This window comes from Lontra canadensis, unplaced genomic scaffold (assembly GCF_010015895.1).
Source record: "Lontra canadensis isolate GAN:19392208 unplaced genomic scaffold, GSC_riverotter_1.0 scaffold73, whole genome shotgun sequence".
NCBI classification, from domain to species: Eukaryota; Metazoa; Chordata; class Mammalia; order Carnivora; family Mustelidae; genus Lontra; species Lontra canadensis.
Window position 1 is genome coordinate 225,319 of NW_022631067.1, and position 23,876 is coordinate 249,194.

Genomic DNA, 23,876 nt, shown 5'->3' on the forward strand with positions numbered 1-23,876 from the left:
TGCCTTTCCATCTACCCCAAATCGGGAGCCGCCCAGGCAGCCCCGCCCCTCCACTCCCTGCCCAGATGTTGGGAAATGGACTCTGGCATTTTCGACAGAGCCTGAGCCCAGAGAAGGCCAGGCGTGCAGCTGTTTTCTCCTGAGCAGACAGTGTGGCCGCAGGGCCGGCCGCCCCGGTGGGGGTGGGGCGCCGCCCGCCTCAGCAGATGCTGGGAAATGACTCATGGAGACTCGGCGGTTTCTGCACGGGTCCCAGAGGAGGCCCTGTCTGAGCCCCGGGCGGCACATCTGGGCTCTGGGAGGAGTGGGAGGAAGGCGGGAGGTTGGCCTGTCAGAGCTTATAGATAGATCAGCTCCGTTTTCGGCAGGAGGGGGTTTTCTTCTCTCTCTGCGAGAGTTCACTTGAGCTCCTCCCAGCAATTACCGAGGGAAAGAGCCTGTCACTCTGGCCGCCCTCCGACGGCCTCCAAGCGGATGCTACCGCACGCATTAATCTTCTCCTGTCACACAGCAGTGTTTAAGGCAAGCCAAGTCCTGTGGGCTGCTTTTTTCTTTATTTGGAAGGAGGGTTCTGGAGCCCTAAGGCTGCGAGTGGGGCATGAGTCATGCATCTGACTGCTGCTGACCTCGGCTGGGGACAAAGCGGGGCCTGTGTGGAGAGAGACCCCAGGTTATGGCGCTAGTGGGAAGGAAGGGGAGGCAGTGGCTGGGCCCCCCCTGAGTTCCCCAGAAAGGAGACATTGTCTGGCCCAGCACATGGAGAGGGGATGGGAGAGTGCCTTGGTTTCCCTCCTCTCTGGGAACATGCTTCCGACTCCACAGCCGCAAAGAGACAAGCACAGACTTTCCTGTTGACCCAGCACAGGGGTGGGGCTGTCCGGATGACCGTGTCGGTGTGCCCTGGGGTGGGGGCCCTCAGCAGGGGGTGCCCGCTGCGCGGACACCCCACGTCCGCCCTCCTGCCCCAGACAGATGTCACCGCCTCCCTGGGCAGCCTCAGCTCCCAAGTGCAGGGACATGGCTGCTCTGTGCTGGGACACGTTTTGGAGAAGGCAGGACCGCACGCCAGTCCTTGCCCATCGATGACAGATGGCACTAGCAGCTTCGTGGTGTTTCCAGTTGAAAAGGTGTCTCTTATCTGCTCTATCAGTTATCCATCATCTAGTCTGTAACACCAACTTGGGAGCTCTCGGTGGATTGCTACCCTGAACACAAGAAGGGGGGCATGCCTAGAACACGGGCCAGAGCGCTGCCGCGGAAGTGCACACGTGCCTGACTCTGAGCAGCGCCGACGACTTAAACGTTGCCAACGAAGCAGGAGGTCGTTTTGCCGTCATGTGAGCCAAGTTTGTAGATGCTGGTGAGACTGTGTGTTGGGGGGCGTGTGGGCTGAATCTGTCCTCACGTTCTGGACGGTCGCACCGTGTCCCACACTGGCGCCTTCTGCGGCGAGCAGCCTTGAGCCAAGCACGTGCCTGTGGGCACTGCTCTGGGACAGGTGGGCGGCCGTGCACGGGCCACTGTGCTCCAGGCACCCTCAGGGTTGGGATAGGAGAGTTCCGCAGACGTGCCCGCTCAGACCTCAGGCCTGTTGGCAACTAACGTTTTACATATGTATTTGGAAAGTGATCTATGACGTGATATTAAAGGAAAAAGTGAACTGTGTATGGGGATGTGTAATGGAATCCTACTTTTATTTTTTTTAAAGATTTTATTTATTTATTTGACAGGCAGAGATCACAAGTAGGCAGAGAGGCAGGCAGAGCCGGGGGCGGGGGGGAAGCAGGCTCCCCGCTGAGCAGAGAGCCCGATGCAGGACTCGATCCCAGGACCCTGAGATCATGACCTGAGCCGAAGGCAGAGGCTTGACCCACTGAGCCACCCAGGCGCCCCAGGATCCTACTTTTATTGTAAAGATATGTATTTCCATCTGTATCTACTTGTGTTCTATATTCATAGATCTTCAGAGAAAAAAATCTAGCATATACCCTGTAATGTTAATTCTGGTTTTCACTTTCTGACATCCTTATGTATTTTTAAAAAATTTTGGTTTTAAAAAAATGGCTTTATTGAGTACTGATTCACATTCCCTGTAAGTAACTATAGCAGATGTGTAATTCTGTGGCTTTCAGTACCTTTGGAGCTGTAGCCGTCAGTTTGGGAGTATTTTCGTGACCATTCACTACCCGTTTCCTGCGGCTCCGGCCACTTTCTCTCTACATACTTGCCTTTTCGGGGGAACGTGGAGTCGCACTGTATGTGGCCTTTTGTGGCCTGTCTCACTGAGCGCCGTGGTTTCAGTGTTCGTCCGTGACAGCAGGCGTCTGAGCTCCACACTGTCCGGGTCGACGGACGCCACCTTGTTCATCCGCGCCGGCTCTGCCGATGCACACGGGGGCTGCTGCTGCTTCTCCGCTGCTGTGAGCGCGGCCGCCAGCTCGCGGGCCGCAGTGTCTGTGGGGACGTGTGTCCCCCCCTGCTCTGGCCGTTTCAGGGAACTGCTGCTGTTGCCGAGTGGCCGCACCGCTGTGCGTCCTGCAGGCTCCGACTTCGCCACATCTCACACTTGTCACCCTTATTTCTAGTTACACGTTATAGGAAACATTCTCATTCGTGCATGTTCCTTTTCTTAAGCAAACAGTTGAGATCGTGAAGGAGTGAGGCAGCGTAGGGAGGTTCTAGGAACAGGCCTGTGAGTGTGATGGTGGGGCAGGGCCCCAGGGGAGCAGTGTCTTCCTGGGGCACCTGGCTGAGGGGGGCAGGGACGAGGTGTGGTGCGTGGGGAGCGGGCGTCTGCAGACACAGCCTGCGATGTCAGGCCCGTACTGTGTCTGGGACTCCATCGGCCCCTCAGGGCATGTGCTTGCCACCAAGGCTGGGCGTCCTGCTGCCACGACTCGCATGGCACGTGACTCCCTGTGGTCTGGCTCTCTCCTCTGGGCTCAGGTGCCACCTTTGTGTCCTATGGCCTCTGGGGGCAGCCTTGCCCCAAGTGGCACGTCTGAGGGTATGGGTTGGGGTTCTGTGTCTCTGAAGACAATCCGTGTGCGGCCCATGTGTAACACGGGATGATATGGAGACTGCGATGACCTTGCAGCTCGTGTTGGCCGTGTGGCTGTGCAATTAAAGGAATTAAACCCCGGAGAGGGTTGTCTGGGGTGAGGCCCAGGGACCCGTGTTTTCTAAAACCCCGTCCCGGTGGTTCTGCTTTGCAGCCCGAGCGAATTTCGGTTGGCTCCGAGTGCAGAGTAGACGAGCAGAGCCCCACGCACCCGGACAGGGTCCCGGGAGGTGAGAGGAGAGCTCAGACAGATCCACACGTGGCTTTCCCTGGAGACGCCTGTGCCCAGACAGACAGAAATGTGTGGGTGTGTGGCCTCCGTGTGAGGCCTGCGAGGGCAGTGGTGACGTCTGCGTGATGACGGCTTGGTGGCATGGCACTCTCTGCACCCTCGGACCCTCAGGACAGCAGCCCCCCCCCGCCCCGGCTCTAGTCTTACTCAGTGAGTGAGCAGGACGCACGCAGCCGTCCGGTGTTTCCAGACGCAGCCCCGGGTCTAACACGCTCTGCTTTGCCGCACGGCAGCTCCCTAGTGGCTCAAATGCCTTCCCCTTTGCGGCTGCTTTCTTGGCTGTTGTCCGACTCACTATGGCCTGGTCCTTCAGGACCCCAGACCCTTGCCTGCCTCATGTGCTTCGGGATTATTCCCTCCGGCGCCCCAACAGCCCCGGGCCCTCAGGGGCCACTGTTGACTCTTCTTCCCACCCAGCAGGTCCGCTCTGCCGGTGCTGGGCGCGGTGTCTGGACAGGTGGGCTCAGGCAGGTCTGCTCAGTGACGGTTCACGTCCTCTGTCCCCACCCACCCAGGCCAGCCCTCAGCTACTGGCCAGAGGAGACAGGGTGACCGTGGCACCTCTGTGCCCCCGTCTGTCCACAGGTCAGCCTGCACGGCCACAGACTGTGGACGCGTTGCCTCTTGACGGGGAAATGACTGCTCTGCCTTTTCCGTATTTCGAAGGCCGGGGCACCCTCCTCAGCCACTGCCTGGTGTGGGCAGCACCCAGCCCTTCCGCTCGGCTCCCTCTCCCTGCCTGGCCGCACGAGCCCGGGCTGGGACTCCAGTAGCCCGTCCGGGCCGTGGAGGGTGGGCGGAGGCCTGCCCGTGTCCTGTGTCTGTTTTCCTCATGGGCGGTGTCTCCCTTGGGCCCCAGGAAGGGTCCACGTGCTCTGTCCGTTCTGGGCTCACCGGGCCTTGCTGAGCTGGTCCCGAGGGACAGAGTCGAGACGCGTGTGCAGCACCAGCTGGTGATTTTGACAGATCACGTGCCTGTGTCTGAAGAGAGCGGACTCTTTGCTGCTGAGGCAGGTGGTGGAAGGCAGACACATGGGTGACCCCATGTCATGGCACCAAGAACACTGTTCTGTGGGGCCGTGGCACTGGTCAGATGGAGAGGCCCCGTCGCCTTGGGGCCCTTGAGAAAGAACGGTGCTTTCTGACGCTGACTGCGGTGCGCCCTCTGATCTCAGAGGTGCTCAGACGTGGTGGGGAGAGTCGTCTCAGGACTGACCAGACACAGGCTGGAGCGCCCTGCCATCCGTGTCCCTCGCAGGGGGGTTCCATGGCCAGGCAGCACACTGTCCCCTTCTCCGCTGTTACTCGAGCCTGGCCAGGACTGTGCGTTCTTCCTCCCCTAACCAGCACAGCATACCCTGTTAGCTTTTCCAACTTCAAACCTTGGCCATGGCGTGTGTGGGAACGGGTAGGGTCAGTGGGTGCCGCAGGGAGTGGCGGGCCATCCTATAACCAGCTGCAGCCGATCGGGGGCCTTGCCCTTTCCAGCAGGTCTGCTCTCTGCACACCTCACGTGCGGACTCGGCCTGACCCAGCCGAGCAGCTGGGGGCCTGTTTATTGACCTTGACTGGGGTTTGTGGTTCACGTTGGGTCTCCATGCACAGGGACGCTGGTGCGGGGTCTGTGTGGAGGGTCAACCCGTGGCCAGGGGTCCTCTCCCCAGTGACAAGTGCAGATTTCAGCCCGACTTCTGGGAAAGGAGGGCCGTAGGGTCTGCACCTGGCAAGCCAAGTTTGAGGGACGCGCATGAAGTGAGGTCCGCCCGCATGTCCCACGTGTCCTCGTGGTCCTGGAGTGTTGGGTCCAGCCTGGACACACACAGCGGACTCATGCTCCCTGTGTGGAGCTCTCTGCCCGCAGCTGATCACTCCGGGTGATGGGCCTTGGGGCCAACAGTGGGGACCACATTTGCACCCCAGCAAGCAAACCAGTTCCACATCGCACACGTGAGATATGGCATGGCATGTTGCTGACACACACGAGAGCGTGATTCTGCGTGTGCGCCCGAGGCTAGTGCTCAGTGGGCCACCCCACGCTGGTAGCTCACCTAACGGAGTCCGTTCTGCTTGCTTCTCAGCCCCTTCTATGGAGAAGACTTCTACTGCGAGATCCCTCGGAGCTTTCGGCACCTGTCCTTTTATGTCTTCGACAGAGATGTTTTCCGCAGGGACTCCATCATAGGTGGGTACTGAGATGGGTCTTGTCTTGTTCTCTCTGCCTCTTTTGGGCGGGGCCTCATTCTGTCGGGCGTGTGGCATCTCCTCCCAGCTCTCTGCCCTGAGCCCAAAAGCATTCTCAGCCCGGCTTTTTTGGATGCGCTGAGCAGCTCTGGGAGGCGGCAGTGGGTACCTGGCTGGCCTGGCAGTGGTGTCCCCCATGCCCTGAATGGGCCTCCCGAGCCCCCCATGCCCTGGATGGGCCTCCCGAGCCCCCGTGTCCTGGATGGGCCTCCTGAGCACCCCGTAGTGGGAATGAGCTGCCTGAGTGTCCCCCAGCCCCGTCAACGTGTAGAGAACGTCATGGCACAAGCTCACGTGGAAGAAGGGCTTCAGAGTTCTCCTTCAAAGTGAGGTTACAGCGACCACCAGACCTGTTCCTGGGTGACTTCTCTGAGGGGTCAGGGTGCAGAGGACACCCCCCTCGAAATCCCCAGACCTCACCTGTCCCTAACTCTTGACAGCCCTCCATGGGGATTGGGACGGATTGAGGTGAGAGGTGTGAGTGTGCCAGTGGAGTGCTCCTGGAGAGGGAGAAGCAGGGTGGGACAGCAGAGCCTGCGAACAAGAAGGTGCCTGGGTGTGGGCTCCGCTGGGCACTCACGTCCACCACCACCTGCATGGGGCTCCGATAACGCACTCCCAACACCAGGAGGCTTTTAAGCATGCCTCTGCCTTCTGACTTGGGGCTGCTCCCGCAGCGATGAGCTTGGGCTCAGCCTCTGTCCTCTGTTGCGGAGGATCCAGCCTCTGTCCATGCTGGTGGACCCACAGTCTCGGGGCTAAACCTGGAGCTCCACAGTTTTGTGGGGTTCCTTGGCTGATTCTCAGTCAGACGGAAACATGTCTGAGTGCATTTAACAGGTGCGGGAGCCTGTTCTCTGGGTGTGCTGGGACATGTCACCGTCCTGTCCTGGAGGCCCGTCTTCAGCTGAACGAACTGGTGCAGACCAGTTGGACGGTTGTTGGGCTCACCTGGCGCTCACACATGCAGCCAGCCAGGGTCTCAAGTCTTCACGTCGCTGCGGATTGCGCACTGCAGACTTCACTTAGAGGCCTCATCGGTTGGCCTCGTTGGTTGAATGTGGAGGCTGATGGGAAGGGAGAAGTCCAGGATGACTCCTCGTTATGGGTCTGCACCACCAGGTGGATGGTGGGTGCTGGGACACACACAGGACTGGAAAATGGTGGGGGTCGTCCTAGTGGAGGATGAGGTGGGGGGAGATGGGGATGACATGGTGAAGAATGAGTTACTCATGCCAGGACGAGATACCATCTCCTACCAAGAGCAGAAACCCATCATCACCATGGACCACCCTCCACCCATCATGCACCACCAGCCATCCACCCTCCCGCACCATTGCTACCCACTGTTCACCCTCCTCCACCATCAGACTACCACCATCCCCTCCTCCACCACTAGACTACCACCATCCACCCTCCTCCACCATCACCACCTGCTCCACCATTACCTACCATCCATCATCCTTCATATGTTCTCCACATCCTGCACTGTCACGTGACACTTAACTGTTCTCCAGCCTCATCCTGTCTCTTCACCCACCAAGTCTGTTTACCACCTTCCACCACTGTTGTCCACTACTTCCAGCACCAAATTTGTCCCACCACCTGAAACCCACTTGGTAAACCCATAAAGCTATACTCGTTCAGATCTGTTCTAGCCCCAGGCACACGCTGCGCATTTTTGGGGGAATGGAAGCATGTGACTGGGTTTTCTTCCACCTGAAGAGGGTCGCTCTGCACAGTGCTGCACAGTAGGGCAGCAGACACCAGCCCAGGCCGGGGAGGCCCTTTTTCTGCACCTGCTGGTTGGGAGGGAGCATTCTTCCTGCTGCACCAGAAGCTCCTCTTACCTTGTGTCTCCTTTGGTGGGAGCCTCCTTGAGCATGTGCCCCAATGCCTGCACTCCTAGTGCAGCAAAGATGGGTGTGCTGCTCGTGACCCCTTCATCCCTGGGTGGAGGTTTGGGCTGTTTCCAGTTTTTAGCGATTGTGAGTGAGGCGTCTGGCAACGCTCTTCTGCATCTTTATATTGACATGTGATTTCATTCCTCTTAGAGGACACCTGAAAGGCAGCCTGCTGGGGTATCTGCAGGGCATGGAAAGATGACACAATCTGCCACCCTTTGGCACAGGGTTTAACTGGAGCTGAAGGCAGTTGAGAATACGTGGACACAGGAGAAGCTCTCCAGCCTGCCCCAAAAGCAGGACGTGAGTCTGTGTAGAAGTTAACCGCCGGGACCGCCCTAGAGCCCTGTTTAGGCTGGCGGTGACCCTGGAGGGGTCTACATGACCCACCTTTGTCTGCCAGTGGCCCCTTCCTGCAGTTTGTGTCCTGGAAGCCCGGTGGCCTTTCCTTGGTCTGTCTCTTGTCTCTGAAAATTTTTGTTGTTTCAGGTTAAGATGCTACAGAAGCGCGAGTTCTGGCTCACTGCTGAGTTCCCCGCCCCTGGGTACATTTGAGACGTGTTAATAAACCTCCCTTGTTCTCTTGTCAGTCTTCTGTTGCAGAGTCTGAGAGAACCTAGAAGGTGGGAAGGAAAAGGTTTTCCCTCTGCTGCTGTGCGTGTTGACTTCTGTTAGGGACTAACAAGCCTTCTCCCGAGTGACGTGCCATCCTGAGATTTCCCCGGCCACGTGAGAGTCCCGGGAGCCACACAGCGCTCAGATTGTCAGTTTTTGTTTTTAATCCATTTGTGCCGTCTTGATGTGTGTAGTAGCTCATTGTGGTTTTTATTGCATTTTCTTTTTCTTTTCTTTTTCTTTTTCTTTTACTTGAGAGAGAGAGAGAAAGAGAGGGAGAGCACAAGCCAGGGGGAGCAGTGCAGGGAGAGGGAGAAGCAGGCTCCTGCTGAGCAGGGAGCCTGACACTGGGCCTGATCCCAGGACCCTGAGATCACGACCTGAGCCAAAAGCAGACACTTAACTGACTGAGCCACCCAGGTTCCCCGAGTCTCTACCCTTTGTTCTCAGTTCCTATGCACATTCAAGATGAAAAACCAGATAACAATACTCTACGACTATGTTTCCTCAAAGAGGGAACCCCCTCTGATTGGAATACCAGCTCTGTTGTTAAGCTCTCCAAGCCATAGCCCAGGACGACCCCCTTAAGAATTGCTGGGCGTGTCACGACACACACTCCAACCAAATACAAAATCCTCCCTCCTCACTCCTCTCCGCGCAGTCACGTCGTCCGCAGACTAAGATCACGTGCAGTGCCTCTAACCCAGCACCGTTGCTCCTCCACCCCAGAAGTACCCTAACCCCGTTTGCTTTAACCTCCTCTCCCTGTTTTGACATTCTTCATGCCCATAATTTCATTTCTTGTGTAAGATATGCCCACCTGGGACCTAGCGTGGTCCCTACAGATGTAAGTCTCACCTTTCACTACAGTCTGTCAAGCTGCAGCCACATCTCGTGCACCTGCCCTAATGCTGCCGCCCTCTGCCAGGTCATCCCAGAGCGGAAGATGAACCATGAAACTTACCATCAATGCTTGGGTTCACTAATCTGCAGGGGAACGATTCATAAAAAGCCCTGTCACTGGAATTCTTGGAAGAGTTTCTGCTCTAATCAAACCAGGGCTAGGTTCTAGCCTTCCTGTGACCTCGATAAACCTTACATGGCACGACCCCATCTTCCTTCTGTGCCAGTTCTTCTTCCCAGTCGTCAGTAGCACCACGCTAGACAATAACGCAGGAGCCAGTCAGTCTTGCTGTGCGCCCACGGCAGCCCCTTAATTACCTTCCCATACTGGCAAACCCCTGTGGAAAAATAACTGGCCAAAACCTACCCTTCAAATGCATTGACAATGCCTGGGTCAGTAGGCAGTGCATGCTAGGATTCATAAAAACCCATCTGTCCATCTTCTTGCCCACACACCCCACAGTCCCCATAGAACCAAAAAGGCTTTAGGTAGGATAACTGCTAGAATTGGCCATAGGCATGTTGGCCCCCTGGGAAGAATTTGCTTATCATGAAACTACCCTGTGTAATCTAACAAATATCCTAGAAGAATTATCCCACTATACTGCTTCAGCCCTACAAGACTCAATAATTATTCCTGCGTTCCCTCGCTTCAGTAGTCCTCGAAGATCAAACAGCCCTGCCAGTCGGCAGAACAAGGGGGCGTCTGCTGTCACTGATAGCTCTCATCATACCTCGAGAAATACTTCCTCCCAAGTTGAACTAGGTAATTTTTTCTATACAAGCCTTGTAGCTTCACAATATCAACAACCTCACCTCCAGTGAAATTTGAAATCACAGTAAAAGTTATCTACCGTTGCCCAATCTCTTTAGTTGGTTGTTTGGCAAAATAGGAAACATCCTGCAGTTTGGACTATGGGGGTGACTGGCTGGCTCAGGCGAGAATGATCTCGGGGTCATAGGTTCGAGCCCCAAGTTGGGTGGAGAGATTACTTAAAATCTTAAGGGGTGCCTGAAGCTCAGTTAAATGTCCAACTCTTGATTTTAATTCCGGTCGTGACTCAGGGTCCTGGGATCGAGCCCCACATCAGGCTCTGTGCTCAGCAAGGAGCCTGCTCCCCCCCCCCCACCTGCCTGCCTCTGTGCCTACTTGTGATCTCTCTCTCTGTTAAATAAATAAATAAAATCTTTAAAAAAAAGACTTGATTTTTTTAAAAATTTATTTATTTCAGATGGGGTGGAGAGGGGCAGAGGGAGAGGGCAAGAGAGAATCTTGGTCCCCGCTGAGCAGAGAGCCCGACATGGGGCTCGATCCCAGGACCCTGAGATCATGACCTGAGCTGAAGGCAGAGGCTTAACCTACCAAGCCACCCAGGTGCCCGAAAAAATCAAGTCTAAAGAAAATCTAGACTACAGTTGTGTATGGTACTGTTAATTTTGGTATTAAGCTTCTGATGCTGTATAAAATACTCTTTCTAGGGGCTCTTTCTGAGGCTCTTTCTGAGCCTCGGTGGCTCAGTTGGTCAAGCATCAGATTCTTGCTCTCAGCTCAGGTCTTGATCCCAGGGTCATGAGTTCAAGCCCTGCATTGGGCTCCATGCTGGGTATGGAGCCTAAATATTCAGCTTGGTTCCAGAAGTTGCTTCTTTTTCTCTTCTTCCACTTGCAAGCTAATTATAGTGACCCAGGCTTCTGTATGTACTGCTCCAACCCTATGCCCTGTGATTCTTTTTTTTCAAATTAACATATAATGTATTATTAGCCCCAGGGGTATAGGTCTGTGAACCATCAGGCTTACACACTTCATAGCACTCACCGTAGCCCAGACCCTCCCCAGTGTCCCCAGTGTCCATCACCCACCACCCTATCCCCACCCCCACCCACAGGCAACCCTCCGCTTGTTTTGTGAAATTAAGAGTCTCTTACGGTTTGTCTCCCTCCCAATCCCATCTCGTTTCATTTTTTCCTTCCCAACCCCCCAAACCCCCCACATTGCATCTCAACTTCCTCATATCAGGGAGATCATATGATAATTATCCTTCTCTGATTGACTGATTTCGCTCAACATAATATCCTCTAGTTCCATCCACGTCGTCGCAAATGGCAAGGTTTCATTTCTTTTGATGGCTGCATAGTATTCCATTGTATATATGAACCACATCTTCTTTATCCACTCATGTGTTGATGGACATCTAGGTTCTTTCCATAGTTTGGCTGTTGTGGACATTGCTGCTATGAACATTCGGGTGCACATGCCCCTTAGGATCACTACATTTGTATCTTTGGGGTAAATACCCAGTAGTGTGGTTGCGTGTTGCAGGGTAGCTCTATTTTCCACTTTTTGAGGAACCTCCATGCTGTTTTCCAGAGTGGTTGCACCAGCTTGCATTCCCACCAACAGTGCAGGAGGGCTCCCCTTTCTCCGCATCCTCGCCAGTATCTGTCATTTCCTGACTGGTTAATTTTAGCCATCCTGACTGGTGTGAGGTGGGATCTCACTGTGGTTTTGATTTGTATTTCCCTGATGCTGAGTGATGTGGAGCATTTTTTTCATGGGTCTGTTGGCCATCTGGATGTCTTCTTTGCAGAAATGTCTGTTCATGTCCTCTGCCCATTTCTTGATTGGATTATTTATTCTTTCGGTGTTGAGTTTGATAACTATTTTGGATACTAACCCTTTATCTGATGTGTTATTTGTGAATATCTTCTCCCATTCTGTCAGTTATCTTTTGGTTTTGTTGACTGTTTCCTTTGCTGTGCAGAAGCTTTTGAACCTGATGAAGTCCCAATAGTTCATTTTTGCCCTTGCTTCCCTTGCCTTTGGCGGTGTTTCTAGGAAGAAGTGGATGCGGCTGAGGTCAAAGAAGTTGCTGACTGGTTTCTCCTCAAGGTTTTGAATGGATTCCTGTCTCATGTTGAGGTCCTTCATCCATTTTGAGTCTATTTTTATGTGTGGTGTAAGGAGATGGTCTAGTTTCATTCTTCTGCACATGGCTGTCCAATTTTCCCAACACCATTTATTGAAGAGGCTGTCTTTTTTCCATTGGACATTCTTTCCTGCTTTGTCAAAGATTAGTTGACCCTAGAGTTGAGGGTCTATTTCTGGGTTCTCTATTCTGTTCCATTGATCTATGTGTCTGTTTTTGTGTCAGTACCATGCTGTCTTGATGATGACAGCTTTGTAATAGAGCTTGAAGTCCGGAATTGTGATGCCACCAACTTTGGCTTTCTTTTTCAATATTCCTTTGGCTATTCGCGGTCTTTTCTGGTTCCATATAAATTTTAGGATTATTTGTTCCATTTCTTTGAAAAAAATGGATGGTACTTTGATAGGAATTGCATTAAATGTGTAGATTGCTTTAGGTAGCATAGACGTTTTCACAATATTTATTCTTCCAATCCAGGAGCATGGAACATTTTTCCATTTCTTTGTGTCTTCCTCAATTTCTTTCATGAGTACTTTATAGTTTTCTGAGTATAGATTCTTAGCCTCTTTGGTTAGGTTTATTCCTAGGTATCTTATGGTTTTGGGTGCAGTTGTAAATGGGATTAACTCCTTAATTTCTCTTTCTTCTGTCTTGTTGTTGGTGTAGAGAAATGCGACTGATTTCTGTGCATTGATTTTATATCCTGACACTTTACTGAATTCCTATACAAGTTTTAGCAGTTTTGGAGTGGAGTCTTTTGGGTTTTCCACATATAGTATCATATCATCTGTGAAGAGTGATAGTTTCACTTCTTCTTTGCCGATTTGGATGCCTTTAATTTCCTTTTGTTGTCTGATTGCTGAGGCTAGGACTTCTAGTACTATGTTGAATAGCAGTGGTGATAACGGACATCCCTGCTGTGTTCCTGACAGCGGAAAAGCTTTCAGTTTTTCTCCATTGAGAATTATATTTGCAGTGGGTTTTTCATAGATGGCTTGGATAATATTGAGGTGTGTGCTCTCTATCCCTACACTTTGAAGAGTTTTGATCAGGAAGGGATGCTGTACTTTGTCAAATGCTTTTTCAGCATCTATTGAGAGTATCATATGGTTCTTGTTCTTTCTTTTATTAATGTGTTGTATCACATTGATTGATTTGCGGATGTTGAACCAGCCTTTCAGCCCTGGAATAAATCCCACTTGGTCGTGGTGAATAATCCTTTTAATGTACTGTTGAATCCTATTGGCTAGTATTTTGGTGAGAATTTTCGCATCTGTGTTCATCAAGGATATTGGTCTGTAGTTCTCTTTTTTGATGGGATCCTTGTCTGGTTTTGGAATCAAGGTGATGCTGGCCTCATAACATGAGTTTGGAAGTTTTCCTTCCATTTCTATTTTTTGGAACAGTTTCAGGAGAATAGGAATTAGTTCTTCTTTAAATGTTTGGTAGAATTCCTCTGGGAAGCTGTCTGACCCTGGGCTCTTTTTTGTTAGGAGGTTTTTGATGACTGCTTCAATCTCCTTACTGGTTATGGGTCTGTTCAGATTTTCTATTTCTTCCCGGTTCAGTTGTGGTAGTTTATATGTCTCTAGGAAATCATCCATTTCTTCCAGATTGTCAAATTTGCTGGTATATAGTTGTTTATAATATGTTCTTACAATTGTATTTCTTTGGTGTTGGTTGTGATCTCTCCTCTTTAATTCATGATTTTATTTATTTGGGTCCTTTTTCTTTTTGTTTTGATAAGTCTGGCCAGGGGTTTATCAAACTTATTAATTCTTTCAAAGAACCAGCTCCTTGTTTCGTTGATTTGTTCTACTGTTTTGTTTTGTTTGGTTTGGTTTCTATTTCATTGATTTCTGCTCTGATCTTTATCATTTCTCTTCTCTTGCTGGATTTAGGCTTTCTTGCTGCTCTTTCTCCAGCACCTTTAGGTGTAGGGTTAGGTTGTGTACTTGAGACCTTTATTGTTTGTTGAAAAAGGCTTGTATCGCTATATACTTTCCTCTCAGGACCGCCTTTGCTGTGTCCCACAGATTTTGAACAGTTGTGTTTTCATTATCATTTGTTTCCATGAATTTTTAAAATTCTTCTTTAATTTCCTTGTTGACCCATTCATTCTTTAGTAGGATGCTCTATAGCACCATGTATTTGAGTTCTTTCCAACTTTCCTCTAAAGTTCCTTTCCTTTAAAGTTTCCTCTAAAGAAAGAAATTGAGTTCTAGCTTTAGAGCATTGTGGTCTGAAAAAATGCAGGGAATGATCCCAATCTTTTGGTACCGGTTGAGACCTGATTTGTGACCCAGAATGTGATCTATTCTGGAGAATGTTCCATGAGCATTAGAGAAGAATGTGTATTCTGTTGCTTTGGGATGTAATGTTCTGAATAGATCTGTGATGTCCATCTGGTCCAGTGTGTCATTTAAGGCCTTTATTTCCTTGTTGATCTTTTGCTTGAATGATCTGTCCATTTCAGTGAAGGGGGTGTTAAAGTCCCCTACTGTTAGACTGTATTACTGTCGATGTATTTCTTTGATTTTGTTATTAATTGGTTTATATAGTTGGCTTTTCCCATGTTAGGAGCATAGATATTTAAAATTGTTAGATCTTCTTGTTGGACAGATCCTTTATGTATGATATAGTGTCCTTCCTCATCTCTTATTATAGTCTTTGGCTTAAAATCTAATTTATCTGATATAAGGATTGCCACCCTTTCTTTTCATGTCCGTTAGCATGGTGAATTGTTTTCTACCCCCTCACTTTAAATCTGGAGGTGTCTTTGGATCTAAAATGAGTATCTTATAGACAGCATATTGATGGGTTTGGGTTTGTTTTTTATCCATTCTGATACCCTGTGTCTTTTGATTGGGGCATTTAACCCGTTTACATTCAGGGTAACTATTGAGAGATATGAATGTAGTGCCATTGTGTTGCCTTTAAGGTGACTGTTACTGTATATTATCTCTGTTCCTTTCTGGTCTACTACTTTTAGGCTCTCTCTTTGCTTAGAAGACCCTTCCAATATTTTCTGTAGGGCTGGTTTGGTGTTTGCAAATTCTTTTAGTTTTTGTTTGTCCTGGAAGGTTTTAATCTCTCCTTCTATTTTCAACAATAGCCTAGCTGGATATAGTATTCTTGGCTGCATGTTTTTCTCGTTTAGTGCTCTGAATATATCATGCCAGCTCCTTCTGGCCTGCCAGGTCTCTGTGGATAAGTCTGCTGCCAATCTAATATTTTTACCGTTGTATGTTACAGACTTCTTTTCCCGGGCTGCTTTCAGGATTTTCTCTTTGTCACTAAGACTTGTAAGTTTTACTATTAGATGACAGGGTGTGGACCTATTTTTATTGATTTTGAGGGGGGTTCTCTGTGCCTCCTGGATTTTGATGCTTATTCCCTTTGCCATATTAGGGAAATTCTCTACTATAATTTGCACCAATATACCTTTGCCCCCCTCTGTCTTACTTCTTCTTCTGGAATCCCAATTATTCTAATGTTGTTTCATCTTATGGTATCACTTATCTCTCAAATTCTCGCCTCATGGTACACGAGTTTTTTGTCTGTCTTTTGCTCAGCTTCTTTATTCTCTGTCATTTGGTCTTCTGTATCACCAATTCTCTCTTCTGCCTCATTCATCCTAGCAGTAAGAGCCTCCATTCTTGATTGCATCTCATTAATAGCTTTTTTGATTTCAGCTTCTTTAGATTTTGGTTCTTTTATTTCTCCAGAAAGGGCTTTTATTTCTCCAGACAGGGTTTCTCTAATATCTTCCATGCCTTTTTTTGTGCCCAGCTAGCATCTTGAGAATCGTCATTCTGAACTCTAGGCCTGAGATATCACTAATGTCCACATTGATTAGGTCCCTAGCCATTGGTACTGCCTCTTGTTCTTTTTTTTTGGTGGTGAGTTTTTCCGCCTTGTCATTTTATCCAGGTAAGAATATACGAACGAGAGAATAAAATACTTAAAGGGTGGCAAAGACCCCAGAAAAATGTACGCTAACCAAATCAGAGGAGACAGCAAATCGGGGGGAGAAGAAAGGGAGAGAAAAGGAAATAAAAATTTAAAAATTAAAAAAAATATATATATATATATTTTAGACTGGTGAATAGAACAGAGCCACCCACTTGATTTTGGGTATATTTTGGTCTCTTAGAAGAAACTACCTCCCAAAATTTTAAAGAAAGAAAACTTACATATATACAAAACTAAGGGTAAACATGATGAAGCGATAGAATATGACTGTAAAGATGAAAATTTTTTAAAAATTCTAAAAAAGGAATTGATAAGTTGGTTGGAAAAAGAAAGAAAAAGAAAGTGGAGAGAATTTGCTCAGACTGGAGACTAGATCAAAAGCCATGTGCTAGATTAGGGTATATTTTGATCTATTAGATGTTGTATCCCAAAATTTTTTAGAAGAAAAAAACCCTATGTGTATACAAAAAATAAAGCTAGTTAAAATGAAGGATTAAATGTGACCACAATAATGAAGGTTTAAAAACATTTTTTTAGAAAGGTATTATTAAGGTAAACTAGTTAAAAAAAAAAGTTAAAAGAGGAAAGAGGAAAAGTTAAAAAAATTAAATAAGAAAAAATAAAATGAAACAAAGTTAATTATCTTTGCAATACTAAGGAATCCTGGGGAGAAAGCCATGAATTCTGTGTGTTGCTTTCCCCTCCTCTGGAATTCCACTGTTCTTGATCGGTGAGCTTGGTCTTGGCTGGATGTTTTTGCTGATCTTCTGGGGGAGGGGCCTGTTGCAGTGATTCTCAAATGTCTTTGCCAGAGGTGGAACAGCATCGCCCTTGCTAGGGGCCAGGCTAAGTAATCTGCTTGGGTTCACTCTCAGAGCTTTTGCTCCCTGAATGCTTTCATTCCGCTTTGGAGGATGGGAATGAAGATGGTGGCCTCCCACTCTCTGGCAAGAGGAGCCAAGAGCTTGGGCCCCCCCACTCCTCAGTGCACCCTCAGAAAGAAGCAGTCAGTCCCTCCCATCTCCCTGGTCTCTGGCTGCGCTCGGAGCTCATCCACCCTGTGACCAAGCGTCTCTGTCTCTGGCACACAGCCCCATTTGGAGTCTCCAAACCCAGCAGATCCCTGCCACTCTTCCAGGGGCATTTCCCCAGATCTGCCACTTGTGGAGTCCCTGCTCAAAAAGCAGTGGCCTTACTGTGCCATGGATCACAGTTTAAGGTAACCCCGAGCTGAGAGCTCACTCCTTGGCTCCGTCTCTGCAGCTGGCTTCCCTGCTCTGACACCTGCAAGGTCTGCCAAACGCAGACACCCCGGGTCTTTGTGTGACCCCACGAGACCTGAGACCACACTGTCCCCGCAACGGCTCCACCCCCCACTTAGCCTCTGGAGCGACGTCCCTCCGTGGAGCCGACTTCTAGAAGTTCGGATTTTGTGCTCCGCCGCTTGCCAGGAGCTGGCCCCTCCCCCACAGTCTATCTTCCCATCGCTTTGGACTCACTTCTCCGCACGTCCTACCTTCCAGGAAGTGGTCAATTTTCTGTTCTAGAATCGCTGCTCCTCTTCTCTTCGATCTCCTGTTGAGTGTGTCAGTGTTCGGAAGGTCTGATAACTGTCTAGCTGATCGCCTACGAGCTGATGTCATCTCGGTCTGCTACTCCTCCGCCATCTTGACTCTTTTATTGCATTTTCTGGTGAGGAATAAGCCTGGGCATGTTTTCATTTGTTAATTGTCTATACCTGTTCTTTGGTTAATTGTCCAAATGTTTTGTCCTTTTAATTGTTTTATTATGGAGTTTTAAAAGTTTTTTGTGTATTCTGGATACAAGTTCTCCATGAGATGCTTGTTTTACAAATACGTTCTTCCTCTTTGTTATTTTCATTTTCTTACCAGTGTTTCTCAAAGCCCGGAAGTCTTCAATTTTGATGAAGTCCAGCTTGTCAGAATTGTTCTATAGCTTGCATTTTTGGTGTCATGGCTAAGAAATCTTTGCCTACTCCAGGGTTATAGAGTTTTCTTCTATCTTCTTCTCTCTCTCTCTCTCTCTCTCTTTTTTTTTTTTTTTTTAAAGGAAAGCTTATGGTTTTGTCTCCTACATTCAGATCTCTGTCAGGTGAATTGTAAGTCTGACACAGAGTTCATTTTTCTCCTTATAAATGTCAGTTATACCAGCGTTTTTTACGCAAAATTATCCTTTCTCCATTGAATTACCTTGGTGCCTTCTTGAAAATCACCCAACTTTATGCGTCTGGGCCCTCTCTGGCTTTCCTAGCCTGTCGCACCCACCTGTACCCCTTTCCTTGCTCTGATACCCGTGGCCTTAGCACCTGTGGCCTTTGCTGGGCTCAAGTCAGTGGTGTGAGCCAACTCTGTTCTTTTCCAAGCTTGTTTTGCTATTCTAGGTTCTTTCAGTTTTCACTTACATTTTTTAATCAGCTTCTCAGTTTCCAAAACCACTGAGATTACACAGGTATATAGATTAATTTGAGGGAGAATTAACGTCTTAACAAAATGGAGTCTTCAGACCCTCCAGTGGGGCATGTGCTTGGTCTTCCTAAATCTCTCTCATCAGTGTTTGTGATGTTTTCAGCATACGCATCTGGCATATGTAATTTACATTTTCCCTATGTATGTTATGTTTTCGATGGGGTAGATGAAGATTTCTTAAGCTAGCACACCAGAGGCACAAGCCATCAAAGCATCCTTTTGTGGAGCTTCTGTTGTTGTTGTTGTTGTTTAATTTCAGTCCTTATTTTCATTGCTTGTATGCACAAATAATGACTGATTTTGTGTATGGGCTTTGTATTTTGTAGTCCTGCTGAACACACCTGAGCTAGCTTCTCTTATAGATTTTCCTGTAGATTCTGTGAGTAAGACTCTATTTCTTCCTTTCCTTTCTTCCTGGCCTTTCCTTATGGCCAGGCCCTCGCAGGACACCAGCTGGAACTGGAGCCCGTTCTACAGGCATCTCTACCCCTTCTTGTCTCGGGAGACATCCGTCCGTCTCTCATTGAGTCTAACCTTAGCTAGCCTTCCTGCAGCTTTCACCCCCATCCCCTGGGGCTAGTCCCCACGTCACCTGCCTCTGGTGTGCTCCTTGGCACACTCTCTCTTCTGAGCTGACCTTGAAGGCATGGGGTTTTCCTGTGTGAAGGTGGGCGGCACCACCTCTGTCCAAGTGAGACAGTGAGGCCCAGAGTGGTTTGGTGACCTTTGTGTGTCACTCAGATAGACTGGGACATATTTAAGTAGTTATTATAGTTCAGAGGTCAGGTTTTAAGTAGTTATTATAGTTCAGAGGTCAGGTGTTCTCTCCGAACAACATTTAGAAACACTAACATATGTGTTTAAAAAGTACACATTTGTATACTAAGTAATGATATATAAGTTGTGGGATTCATATAAACGTTAAACATGCAGTTCCTCTCTGTTTCAGCTAAAGCTCGTAAAACAGTTCAGTGACTTAACATTTCTAATCTCAAATGTAATCCTCTTATCCAGCTGAATGAATCACAGTCTGAAGATTTCTTTATCTTTTTCAGTGAAATATGTTGCCCAATTCAATTCCAAGAATTTTTTTCATGTGGCTTTATTCCCTTGAGACTTAACAACCACATTCCCACTGGGGGCAAAAGGATGGAGGCTACAGGAGCTGCCAGGAGAGGAAGGACAGTTTTTGCTCTGCTGGGGGTGCTCTGGGGAGGCCAGGGCTGGGGGCGGGGAGGACTGGGGCCCGGCAGAAGCAAGGGTCCTACGGGAGCCATCGGCCCTGTGACGTGGCTCTGCTGGAGGAAATCCCACGTGGCCTGTAGGCTGGGCTTCTCTGTGCATGTCTGTGGTGTGTCCTCCGTGGACTGTGCCTGCCACGTTGTCTGTACCTGCCCCTCTTGCTCTCTGCCTCCTCCCTTCATGCCCACCTGCCAGCTTCGAGCAGTGGCTTTAACGGGTCTTGCAGTCTATGGCGTCGGAGGCTCTGGTTCCAGATGGCTCCTGGAGGTGAGAGCCGAAGCGGCAGGTCCAGGTGGGCAGCGGTATGGATGCTGGGGCTGCTGATGGGCTGTATCCACCCCAGAGGGGACACAAGTACTCACCTTACTGACGAGCCCTCGTGGGGTGATCCCAGGGTCCTTCCCAAGGCTGTTTGGTGGCTGGGAAGTGTGAGGTTTCTTCCATTGGAGAGTATGAGGGATGGAAATGGTGGTTCCACCAGCAGGGACATGGGGGCTGACGGCAGTGACGGTGGGAGTCAGTCCGTCAGCCTAACTCCCCAGGCCCAGCCCTCTCTGCCCATGGAATGGATTTTCTGTACACATGTTGCCATCCGAAGCCCATCTGTGCCTCATGGGTAGGTCTCCCGGGGTCTGGAGGGCAGAGGTCGTCCGGCTGAGTTCTTGGAACAAGACGGAAACCCATCAGGGAGGTAACCTTGCTCTCTACCCACCGAGGTTCTCCGGCAGGGCCTGTAACATCGGGAGGAGAGAATAGTTTCTTCACGCCCGCAGGTCATGGCAGGCGGGAGACATCTCCCTGACCAGGACCTCAAAGAGCTGGCCGGACTTGGGCAGAGGAGCAGTCCACACCCAGAGAAGCGACCCGACAAGGGGAGAGGTTTTAGGCTTCCCAGGGCAGAAGGCTGTGGGGAGCGAGCGCGGGGGGTGAGTGCGGTCAGGTTTGTCCGTGCAGGACCATCTTGGGCAGCTGACTTCTTCACGGAACACCCCCTGGGAGAGGGTCCACGGCAGCCCTCAGTCCTCACCAGTTCCGTGTGGGGGCAGCTCTGGGAGGGCCTCTTTCGCACCTGCTGGTTCTCATTTGCCTCCAGCTCAAAGTGGCCTATTTTGGGGTGTGCTGTGCTGAGCTCCCAAGGACCCGACAGAATGGCAGCCTTTTCTCCTAAAACCTCGTACGGAGCTGAACGGGCTCCGGCCCCAGCCAGGTCCCGCGAGAGGCCTTCCCGATGAGATATTGCCACTGGCGGTCTTCCCGGAAGGAAGACAGTGGTGTTGGCAGCGGGCAGCGGGCACCAGTCGTGGAGAGAGTCCCGCGTGTTCTGGGGGATCTCTTCCGCCTCGTGATCGCTGGTCTTCTGCGTCTGTGTTGCAGGGAAGGTGGCCATCCAGAAGGAAGACTTGCCGAAGTACCATAACAGGGACACTTGGTTCCAGCTGCAGCACGTGGACGCCGACTCGGAAGTGCAGGTGAGCCCTGAGGGGCCCCGTGGGGTAGAGGGACTTCAGTCTTCACGGGATGGCACTTGGCAAGTCCTCTGACACCGACACAGGCCTGTTGGCTTTGTGTGTTCTCTTGGTTATCGTCACACTTTGTCATGTGTGATGGAAACAGCTTTAAAAGTATACAACAAGGACAATAATTACCCGTAATTGAAGTGAGGCTTGGGCTGGGAGCGATGCGGGAGGCAGAGGGGCCTGCCCCCACTTCCAGCCCCTGCACGCAGCGGATGAGCATTTACAGTGAACAGAAGTGACCAGTCCCTGAGCTCCCATCGTCTGAAGCATCCCCGGGGCTCGCCTGGGCCGTGTATCCCCTGGGACTGACCCCCCCGTCCAGCGGAGCGGGCCTCCCCCGGCAGAGGAGACCGGGAGACTCCAGTTCCCACCTTCCCTTCCCCGCGTTGGGGGCACTGCCCATGCCCAGCATCTGGGACACCTCTTGGGAGGGCGAGCCTGGTTGTGTGGCTCCCAGCCGAGCTCCTCACCCCCTGCTGGTGTCTAGAGCCCATGACGGGAGCCCTGACCCACAGCACAGTGCCCTGACATCACACGAGATGTTCATCTGTGGTCCCGTGAGTTGCCAGGGCATGGGCAGGGTGCGAGAGCCAGCCCAGGGCCCGGCACCGGCAGGCCAGGCTCAGAGCGCCAGCAGTGGTCCCCAGCAAGCCCGTTTCCTCCTCTGTGAGTACCAGATGGTGCTCGATGCAGCAGAAGCCCCGACGTCAGTGGCCCATGAGGCCTGCCTCCACCCCGCCTGCTGCGCCTGCCCCCAGGCACCCGTCTAGCTGCTTGCCCTCCACTTCCTGGGAGACCCTCAGGCTCAGCAGAGCTCTGGGGGGGGGGAGGGCAGAGCACGTGGGGCTCCTGGGATCAAGCCACACACTCGGAGAGAGGCAGCGCTAGGGAAGGGTTGAGGAGCTGAGCCAAACAGAGACGTCGTCACGTGCCGCACACGGAGTTCTGGCCATGGGGCCCACGTGTGCTGCAGAAATGAGTGGACGTGACAGTTCCCATGGGATCGGCGCCTGTGCCCGGACAAGAGCAGTCGCCATAGCGATGATGGCACAGCGGGCCACGCCCACTCAGTCTGCAGGAGGAGGGCGCTGGGGGTCGTGGGCGCCGTGACAGGAGGCGTTCCTGCCTTTTGTTCTGGGGCCATTCCCGCCCCTTTGGTTCTGCAGGGGGACAGCCCCAGCGCTGTGATGAGCATGTGGGTGTGCCCTCCGGCAGCCCGCCCCAGTGTCCTTACCACGCTCGCCACCCTGTCCCCTCTGATCAAAATCGGATGTCACATCGCGTGTGACTTGTCTTTGTTCTCGCCTTGTTCGTAAACGTAACTTGGAATTTTGAAATGGCTTCAGTTTCATGGGACGTAGCAAAACATGTGCACAGGGAAGAGCGATGAGCAAGTCGTGTGCTCTCCTGTTTCCACCTCAAGAGAGCGCAATGAGGAAAGGCCGTGTTCCTCCACCTGTTCCCCCCGTGGCAGCATCCGGCTCGCGCCATGGCCGGCGCACAGACATTCCTGTGATCCACAGACCTCGTGAAGGTCTCCAGTTTTACACGTTTGCACACGTGCCAGTGTGCGAGCGTGCACAGCTGTGCACCGATGCATGTGTATTCCACGTGTGTGCCTGTGTCAGACACGTACCACGCGCGTGCACCCGTGTATCACACATGTGCACACATGCACGGGCTCACCACACGTGTGTTGTGCATGCACCTGGGCAGGTCTGTCACGCGTGTGCACGTGTTCCTGCATGTGTACTACGTGTGTGCGCCTGTACACGTGTACCGTGCATGCATGTCCTATGCGTTCTGTCACGTGTGTAGGTCTGTGTAACCACCACCGCAGTCAAGATGTAGAACCACTCTGCCACCACAAAACTTATGAACGGGGCGTGTGCTGGTCGTACACTGTGATATTTGGGCTGCGTCCACCTGATGTGTTTCGTGCGCCTGTGGACAAGATCCTTGTCCTTCTGAGCCTGATTCCTACCATCTTTGAGATGGGCTGCTGTTTCCAGCTAGTGTCCTAGGAATACGAATTCTGAGTCGTGAACAGAGAGTGGGTGTTGCCAGGACTCTGAAGACAGGAGGAGGGACAGTGTGGCCTCGGGTGGCCTGCCGAGTTCTGGGCCCTGTGCGGGTGGCTCCTTCTCAGAGTGACGCCTGAGGAAGTGGCCATCCCACGGAGGGAGCAGAACTGCCCTGGGTTCAGGCTGCCTTGAACAGTGCATGACAGTCTTTGCCTACAGCTGTCTTTTCATCCTGAAATGTCACATTTACGGTTTCAGAAGGGCAGAGGATGGCATATGGTTCGTGAATCCACCTGTTCTGTCATGGACAGTGAAAGGCGTATGTCAGAAAGAAAGTGTCACAAAACCGGGGCCAGTGAGAGATGGAGTCACTGCGGTGGGAAAATGTGATTTAAAGAACTTCTTCTTCCTTCTGCAATCGATATTTTTAAAGGTCTCTGGAAAATCACTTTATTAAAAAGAATTGGTTGCTGTGTTGAGGTCCTTCCCCAGCTCCTCCGAGGATGCCCGGCTGAGCTCTGCTGTGAGCTCTTCTGTTTTAGTAGACCTTCTGGGAAGGGCCTTGAGCTCTGACAGCAAACCTTCCGTAGCGGGACGGGGAGCTCTGGGAGCCGCGGCTGCCCTGTGTGTCTGACGGTCCTCCTGTCTTTCCCCACAGGCTACATCTGTAGTTGTCTGCATATACAAGG

At 50.9% G+C, this 23,876-nt stretch overlaps 1 protein-coding gene across 3 annotated transcripts in view; it reads left to right on the forward strand.

Annotated features, from left to right (window-relative positions):
• Window positions 1-23,876, forward strand: part of RASA3 (RAS p21 protein activator 3) — a 113,330-nt gene that overhangs the window by 48,391 nt on the left and 41,063 nt on the right. For 2 of the 3 annotated variants that reach the window (XM_032880995.1, XM_032880996.1), the window contains exons 3-4: window positions 5,432-5,535; window positions 21,021-21,115. The exons of the other annotated variant lie outside the window; for it this stretch is intronic. In XM_032880995.1, the coding sequence (XP_032736886.1) occupies window positions 5,432-5,535; window positions 21,021-21,115 (199 nt within the window). The remainder of the gene's footprint in view (window positions 1-5,431; window positions 5,536-21,020; window positions 21,116-23,876) is intronic. 3 annotated transcript variants of the gene reach the window in all.